The sequence below is a fragment of the Marmota marmota genome, unplaced genomic scaffold (genome assembly GCF_001458135.2).
Source record: "Marmota marmota marmota unplaced genomic scaffold, marMar, whole genome shotgun sequence".
NCBI classification, from domain to species: Eukaryota; Metazoa; Chordata; class Mammalia; order Rodentia; family Sciuridae; genus Marmota; species Marmota marmota.
The window spans coordinates 11,361,910-11,371,358 of NW_026000174.1; the positions used below are offsets into that span (position 1 = coordinate 11,361,910).

A 9,449-nucleotide genomic window follows, 5' to 3' on the forward strand; every position below is an offset into this window, starting at 1 on the left:
CCCGCTTTGATCGCGGATCCCACTTACCTGGGACTACGGTGCACCCCCCTGACTGCTGAAAGTTCTGGTTCCCGGGTCTCTGCACCACTTGTCGCAACCCCTTGCCTGCAAGGAAGATGCAACACTCAGGAATCTTCTTTCAGCAGTTTATTTCAGGCCCTTGATAGTTCTTCTCTCTCGGATGCCCCTCCCAGCCTTAATAAAGCATCTCAAGCCCCAATGCAAAGCAGCCACGTGGAGCTTTCTCATAGGGTGATGAAAAGTCATGCGCCAACTCTCCCAAATAAGGAGTTGTTTGTCACAGACCACAGCGGAGCCAGCGCCATCTTGTAATGGCGACCATAATTTGCATAAATGGCAGAAGCGGCTCACCACAATGGACCTTCAGGTGAGGAGATTATCCTGAATTGTCTGGGCCAGCCTGTATAATCAAACAAGTCCTTAAAGGCAGAGAGACTTTCCTAGATATGGATACAGAGATCTAACAGTGGAGAGGAGAGAGGCAGGAAAGATAAAAGCATAAAAGGGATTCAGCTCTCCATTGCGGGCTTCAAAGATAAAGGAAGGAAGCTATGAGCCAAAGAAAGCAGATAGCCACTAGAAGCTAGGAATGGGCTAACAGAGAGGACATGGGAATTGAATTCTGACAATAATGGGAATGAGCATGAATGGATTCTCCCCTATAGACTCCAAAATGGAACAGAGCCTTGTCAACACCTAGATTATGGCCAAGTGAGACCCATAAGAATTCTTATCTGCAAAACAAACACGAAAAAAAATATTTATGTTGTTTTAAGTCACTAAGTATGTGGTGATTTGTTACAACAGTAATAGAAAACTAATAAACTAATTGTGATTAATGCTTCTCTTTATCCATGATAATAATAATATGGACATAGAAAACACCTCAAGAAAATGCTAGTATCTCAAATTCATGATTGTGTAAAAAAGAAAATATATTATGATGTAAGTGAAGTCCATCTTAGGAGTAAAAGACTAGTTTAACATTGAAAAATCATTCAGTGTAACTTATTATGTAAACAGTCTAAAGAAAAACTACATGATCACTTAAATTTGTGTAGCAAAAGCATTCAGTAACATTCAACAAAAAAAATCCGTTTGTGCTGAAAAAAATCTTAAACAAAGAATATATGAAAACTTCCTTACATTAACAGAAGAGAACTTCAAAAAACCTACATCTAGCCAGGCATGGTCGTATACACCTGTAATCCCAACTACAGAGGAGGCTGAGGCAGGAGGATAGCAAATTTGAGGACAACCTGGGCAACTTAGCAAGACCCTATCTCAAAAAATAAAAAGGGCTTGGGATGTAGGTCAGTGGTAGAGTGCCCCTGAATTCAGTCCCTAGTACTGCAAAAACAACAACAACAAAAACACAAAACTACACCAACAAAATCTACAGTTAATAACATTCTTAATGGTAAGAGGATGAATGCTTTCTTCCTAAGATTGAGAACAAGGCAAGAATGCCCTTCCTCACCACTGCTAGTCAGCATCACACTGGAAATCCTAGACAGCAGGAAAATTTGTAAAAGGCTTATAGACGAATAGATTTTAAGGGAAGAAGGCAAACTGTCTTTGTTCACACACGGCCTGATTGTCTAGGTAGAAATTTTAAAATAATCTGTTTTTAAAAGTTTTAGGAACTTTTAAGTAATAAGTGATGCCACAAGATCCAAATCTGCATATAAAAGTCAGTAGTATTCCTGTGTTCTAGTAATGAAAAGTTGGAATTTGAAATTAACAAAATAATGGCTGTGTAATAGCACTAAAAAAATCAAGTTCTTGGATATAAATCTAAAAAAATCATACATGCAGAATTTGTATACTGAAAACTATAGAAGAAAAACCCCAAAGATCTAAATTAATGGAAAGATATATTGTGTTTATACATTAAGTCAATATTGTTTCTAATTTGGTTGATAGCTTCAGTGTAATCCCTATCAGAATTCTAGAAAATTTATTGTTATACATGATGTACAACATGTTGGGTTTTCTGTTTGGTTGGTTTTGATTTTGTTTTTTTGTAGTGTTGGGGATCAAACCCAGAGCCTCACACATACTAGACAAGCAGCTGAGCTACATCCCAGCCCCAACAGGCTCTTTTGAAATATATGTACATTGTATAATGTATAAGTTAAGCTAATTAACATATATTATCTCACATAATCATTTTGTGGTGAGAATACTTAAAATCAACTGTATTAACAATTAAGTACATAATACATTGTTATTAACTATAATAATCACGTGATAAAATAGATCCGTTGACGATATTCCACTTATCTCTATGAAATTTTGTTTTCTCTGACCAACATGTCCCCAGCCCACCAATTCTGTGGTAACCTCTCCTATTCTCTGCTTCTTAGTTCAACTTTGTACATACAAATGAAATTATGTGGCATTTGTTCTTCTGTGCCCGGCTTATTTTCTTTAGCATAATGTCCTCTGAGTTCATCTCTGTTGTCTCAAATGACAGAATTTCCTTCGTTTTTCAGGCTGAATAATATTCCATTGTATGTGTGTGCCACATTTTCTTTATCTAGTCACCCATTGGTGTACACAGGTTGAGTTCTTATTTGGCTATTGTGAATAATGCTGCAATGAACATGGGAGTATAGTCGTCTCTACCTTTCCTGCTTGACCCCAATAGTCCTTACATATTCTGATATTTTCCATCTTTATTCCTTTTGTTTTTCAAGTGTGAAAGTTTATATTAATAGATCTTCAAGCTCAGAGATTCTTTCCTTAGCAGGCCCTATGTATTAATAAGCGCATCAAGGACATTCTTCATTTTCATTAGTTTTTTTTTTAATCTGTAGCTCTTTTTGTTTTGTTGGTTCTTTTGTAGGATTTATATTTATTTCCTTACACCTGTTTTGCATGCTATCAACTTTATCCTTACAGCTCTTAACCTATTATTCATTGATTTTTTTTTCAATTTCTGGTCCCTGGTTCCACTTCTTGCTGTGTTATCAAATTGTGTTATTTTGCCTTTTAGCATGCCTTATAATTTTTTTGATAGCTGAACGTGATGTACCAGGTAAAAGGAACTACTATATATAGGTGTTTAATAATGTCATGATTTGGTGTATGGGAGAAGTGTTATGTAGTTATATGGCTGGATTGTAGTCTTTTAGTGAGCTTGTGCTTCTAGACTGTGAACTTCAAAAGCACTTTTAAATTTCCTCACCCAACCTCTTCAGATAGAACAGAATGGTTAAAGAGAGCTGAAATTATTTCCTTTCCTCTTATTTTGTTTCACTCTAATAAAAACATTAGTAGGTTAAATAATTACTTCTTTTTATATTTTTTGGTACCTGGGATTGAATCCAGGGGTGCTTAACCACTAAGCCACATCCCCAGTCCTTTATTTGTATTTTATTTAGAGACAGTGTCTCCCTGAGTTGCTAAGTGTCTTGCTCAGTGCCTGAGGCTGGCTTTGAACTCTCAATTCTGCCTCAGCCTCCCGAGCCACTGGGACAGGCAGTGCCACCACGCCTGGCAAATAGTTTCTTCTTAAGAAGCAGAGTAACATATTGTTCGTTTTCCATGTGATGTGTGATGTAGCCATTATGAAGTCAAACAACAATAAGTGTTGGCAAGGATGTGGGGAAAAGGGTACACTTGAACACTGCTGGTGGGACTGCAAATTGGTAAGACCAATTTGGAAAGCAGTATGGAGATACCTGGGAAAGCTGGGAATGGATCCACCATTTGACCCAGCTATCGCCCTCCTCGGACTATTCCCTGAGGATCTTAAAAGAGCGTACTATAGGGATACTGCCACATCAATGATCATAGCGGCACAATTCACAATAGCTAGACTGTGGAACCAACCTAGATGCCCTTCAATAGATGAATGGATAAAAAAAAATGTGGCATCTATACACAATGGAGTACTACGCAGCAATAAAAAATGACAAAATCATAGAATTTGCAGGGAAATGGATGGCATTAGAGCAGATTATGCTAAGCGAAGCTAGCCAATCCCTAAAAAACAAATGCCAAATATCTTCTTTGATATAAAAAGAGCAACTAAGAACAGAACAGGGAGGAAGAGCATGAGGAAAAGATTAACATTAAACAAAGACTAGTGGGGGGAGAGAAAGGGAGAGAGAAGGGAAAGCATATGGAAATGGTAGGAGACCCTTAATGTTACACAAAATTACATAGAAGAGGATGTGAGGGGAAAGGGGGGGAAACAAGGGAGAGAACTGAACAACAGCAGATGAGGTAGAGAGGGATGATGGGAGGGGAGGGGAGGGGGGATAGTAGGGGAAAGGAAAGGTAGCAGAATACAACAGTCACTAATATGCCATTATGTAAAAATGTGAGTGTGTAACCGATGTGATTCTGCAATTTGTATTTGGGGTAAAAATGGGAGTTCATAACCCAGTTGAGTCAAATGTATGAAAGATGATATATCATGAGCTTTGTAATGTTTTGAACAACCAATAAAAAAAATATAAAAAAAAGAAGCAGAGTACTCTAAGGTATTTAAAAGTGTTTTTTTTTTATTTCCCCCTGCTGAAGACATAAATATTCCCCTACCTCATATTTTTGAGAATTTGATTGAGCTCCTGTAGATAAAACTCTAAAGTGTGTGGGCTGCTGTTGAGAGACAAGCGTTCAGGGGCGGTACACCTGTCAAACGGTAAGGCAGGTGTCCTAAGGCAAGCTCAGGGGGCTGGGGATGTGGCTCAAGCGGTAGCGCACTCGCCTGGCATGCGTGCGGCCTGAGGGGCCCCAGCAAACTTTCAGACTGCCAGCTGATGATTGGCTCACAGCGGCCCCAGCAACTTCTAGCTGATTGGCTCCTCTGCGGTGATGCTCATTGAGCTGTTTCCCCACCCTTTCAGACTGCCAGCTGATGGGCTGCCCTAACACTGGGTCTTGCTGGAGTTTTTAACTCACTGACCACACTGAACCTCCAGCAATTTATCAATTGCAGTTTAGTTTTTCCTAATCCCAGCCCTGGTTCCCTCAGTGGTTTCTATTTATGAACATTACTCTGGGAAGCTGTGATCCCTCTTTTTGCCTCTCTCCTGAATCTTGTGGGAAGTGGTTTGTCTATGTTCTTCCTCTCTACAGATTCAAGCTCCAAGAAGTTGATTTTTAAGTCTGTTCAGCTTTTTACTTGTTGTTTAAGATAGAATGACATCTTCCAAGTTCCTTATACATGAAACTAGAAGTCTATTTGATTATCTTTTAATCTATATACAAACGTCCTTACCAACTATAAATTGAAAATGTACAGTAGAATTTTCTGAGGCTTTTAAAAATAATTTGTGGTACATTTCTTCTGGTGGTTCTTCTTGGAAGATAGATTCCTCACATTTAATTTTATAAGGGAAGTGCCATTAGAGAAGAAAGGAATGTTCTTTAAAACAGCAATCTCAGAGTAACAGTTTTATGTTGAGACATGGAAGAGGATTTAGGATTGTTTAGAAATCCCCAGTACTTAAATGGTTTTAATACTCTTAGCAATCTGATTTTTTATGGTAGTGAGATTAGTGTTAGATGGAGTGGAATCTATTTCAACAGAAAACTTTCTGTTGTTCATCTATATTTATAGATAGTTCTCCTAAGAACGTTTCCCTTGATGTGATGTCATTAAACATATTTTGAATAATTGTCCTATTTCTTAACAAATATGATACATTGGCTCTTCCAATAGCTCTTCTATCTGTAATATCTATCAGCATAGGCATAGAGAACAGAGGACCTTTTAGTCTCTTTTTATTTGAGGAACTAGATGTTTACCTGAAGAATCATAAGTTTCATTTCTAGCTCTGTACTTCCTATGACTTTTTTGAAAATGTTCAATCATATGTAGAATATAGTCTAAACCCGACATTATCCCATTCTGTTTATTTTTCTGATTAAGTCTCCTATCTTACATAAACAAAAATGAATCTCAGTTTACTTCAGATGTTAGGTCAATACCATGATACTATTTAAAACTTACTGGAGTTAAATTCTCCTACTGATAAATTTTCATTATTTTTTGTTATTTTGAATTTTTGTCTTGTGTTAATGTTTTCTATCCTGTTCTTTTAAGTTTTCCTCATAATTAAGTGATCCTGTTGATCTGGATCTTGCACTATCTAACTAAATCTTGAATTCTGTAATAAATACCTATTTTTCTGAGAATTAAAAATAAAAATCTAAGTTGTAACCCACAACTCAGATCTAGACCATGGTTTAACTTACGTGTCTTGCCTTCTGATCTGGCAATTTTATTGGGATATTCTACAATATGTATGAAAAATATGAGAAAGGGCAGATTGTTTAGGAAATTAAATGGAGAAAGAAAAGGAAATATGGTATGAGAATGAGGTAAAATTGTATAGAGAAAAACATTTCTTGAGTCTTTAGAAAATGAGAGATATATATTGTTTCCTTTTCCTAAGAAGTAGACTTTTTAAAAAATATTTTTTAGTTGTAGATGGACACAATTTCTTTATTGATTTATTTATTTAATTTTTATATGGTGCTGAGGAGTGAACCCAGTGCCTCACGCATGTGAGGCAAGGGCTCTGCCACTGAGCCACAACCCAGGTTCAAGAAATAGGCTTTTATCACTTAATTCACCCACATTATCTAAAATGGACAAGTGATAATAAAAGTAGCTTCTGTTAAATTTAATATAGCAAACTTAGTATGTCCTACCTTGTATAAGGGAAAATGCTGTGCATTGAAAATATATGATACTTCCTGCTATGAGAGAGTTACATTCCAGTGTCAGTAGAGTGTGAAGGAACAAATGTGAATTTTCCACTTTTCTATGTGCCAGATGTGTTCCCAGATCCTGTAAATATTTTTTGACATATCTTATCCTAAGAAATATGTGGATTACCCCTCTATTCCCTCATTTTGTAGTTTGGGCAATGAAGTCTGAGAATTTAAATGATTTTTCCAATGTTGTACAGCACAAAGCTTATTGAGCCAGTATTTGGACTTTGATCTGTCTATTTGGACAGCTACAAATATCTATAGACAGCACAATGAGAAATACACTTATAGAGGCATAAAAATAGAGCATCAGGGCTTATTGCCACAAAGTCTCTTTAGTCGGAATATTTAAGGAAAACTTCATGAAGGAAGTAACATTTGAGAAGGTTAAGGGTAGGATTTTTGCAGGTGGATATAGCAAGGAAGGCAAATGAGGGAGGTGTAGAATTGGAATTGAATTTATTAATTCATTTTGAAGCCAAAGCATATGTTCCATCTTATAAAAAACTAGAACTGTAAGAGCACATGCAGGGAAACAAGAAGACTGAAAAGGAATATATTACTTTGAGTTATAGAAGAAAAGGGTCTAAAGCAAGATCAAGATAAGAACATAGAGGACCTTCAATGCAAATACAAGAAGTTCTAGGATATAGAAGAAATCATTCCAAAACTAATTACTAATGGTGATTACATTGTATTTCTCTCCTTGGCAACTCTTATCTCAGAACTAATATTTCAGAGCAACTTGTGGTTTGTAGTGGTAATGGAGCAATATGGAGGTAGAGCTGCAGGTGAGGCTATAAAGCAGAGAACTGAAAAATGCTTTTGATGGAAACCAATGCTTTCTTTGATGTATTTATTTTTAGCGCAGACCATTTTTCAATATGGGACCTATATCAGAGGCTGATAAAAAAAGAGCAAGCAACCAGTCAATTCCACAACTAACTGATTTATTGGAAATTGCAAAGAAGGAACAAAAGTTTCTGATATTTGATCTTTTTGGCCCTCCACCAAAACATCCTCTCAGAAACACATTTGTTCGTGAAGTAGTAAGGGTGATCCTTGACTCGAAAATTGCGCAACATCTGGTATGTTTAAGTATATATGAAAGGAATTGGGAGGTGGGTAGCACATCCAGGAGCACAGTAGTTGAATTTGACCTACCTTATAGGTCTTCCCTGGGATCCTTAAGTAATTTTGCTTTCTATAGAAATGGAAATAATTTTTTATACAGCTACATGTGATTATCTGAGAAAGACCCAGTTAAATTTATCTCAGCGAGGGAAAATATTGAGACTGTTTGCTATTCTAAACCAAGTGGAATAACAGCACCTTGTTAAAGAGGCTTGTGTATAACAGCTGTGATGTGACCTGCACTATGACCAACATAGGCCTGTTAGAAAAAGCCTTCATAACGTTAAGACTTTGAAGACTTAGATTTAATGAATAATATAGAAAGACAACTGGTTCTTTCTTGAACAGAGATTTTTCTCATCACGTTTTTCAGAAGCAGTCTCTGCATTTGGATACTCAGTCATTCCAAAGGGCTTAAATTCTCAGAATATGGGAGTATTATGAGTGAAACAGATATCTTCTTGAGAATGGAACTGTTTCCACAGATGAATCATAATAGTATCCTTGGTCTCAGGAAATATCTCCCCTCAATGATAAACTTTTAGTATCACCAATTAAGAAGAGGGTTTTTTTTTTAACTCCCACCTTTCATCCATATCTACCAACTCCTCATCCACTTTTCAATGTGAAGCTTTCTCTACACAGTGGGCCCTTGATCCTTGATATTAATTGGTAACTGAAGAAGTCCTAATAAAACTCAGCTCCAGAACAGCAATGGTGAAAAGCCCCATTATAAGAGTTCATTGGACAATATTAGCCAGGTTGACTCTCTTCACCAAGGACTGAATCTTTTTCTGTTTCCTACTGACTACTACCAGTGCTGGAGTGAAGTCTGATCCATTTCCCATGGGGTTGTTTGTACATAGACAGCTAACTATCCACTGAAGAACTTCCTGTTTCTCCTTACAGATTTTTTGGTTGCCATCTCATGATAGGGAGTATGTCAAGTATATGGCTCCTGGTTTTCAGCATGTGGGTCGTTTACTCTCCATTGAAGACCTAGCAAAAGAGAATATCAATATAATAAATGTTGACTACAAGAAGTTATTCTACAGTGGGTTGAGGTAAGTGTTTAACCACACCTCTCTTGGCATGTATTGCATTACTTGCATAGAATGTACATTCCACCTAAGGAACTGAACTACCTCTTCTCGTTTTAGGATATCTTTTTATGGTTATATACTTGGAATTTTATACTTTCTCTTTCCTATCCTCCCCTCCCTTCTCTGCCAACAGACATTTATCAAGTGTAAACTGTGGGAGGTCATCCTCACATGTGATTTGAGTTGTCTCCCTGGATGGGTGAGAGGCGCTTAGACACATCTTTGTGTTCAGAGCTTTCCCCACCCTTCTTAGGTCCGAGGGCTTGTCTGTGTGGAGGCGTGTCTGGCCACTACCCTTGAAGACCCAATAGTTGCACCTGACCTTGGGACACTGCCCCCCTTAATTTTCATTGGATGGGATTTTCCCCAGAATTTTTTGTTCCCCAATAAAAGTCCACTCCCTGGTGTTCTCTCTCTCTCTCTCTCTCTCTCTCTCTCTCTCTCTCTCTCTCT

At 37.3% G+C, this 9,449-nt stretch overlaps 1 protein-coding gene across 1 annotated transcript in view; it reads left to right on the forward strand.

The window, feature by feature from the left end:
- The window catches only part of Gdpd4 (glycerophosphodiester phosphodiesterase domain containing 4), a 97,343-nt gene that overhangs the window by 68,402 nt on the left and 19,492 nt on the right, over window positions 1-9,449 (forward strand). The window contains exons 10-11 of the mRNA XM_048787879.1: window positions 7,626-7,847; window positions 8,803-8,957. Of these exons, the coding sequence (XP_048643836.1) occupies window positions 7,626-7,847; window positions 8,803-8,957 (377 nt within the window). The remainder of the gene's footprint in view (window positions 1-7,625; window positions 7,848-8,802; window positions 8,958-9,449) is intronic.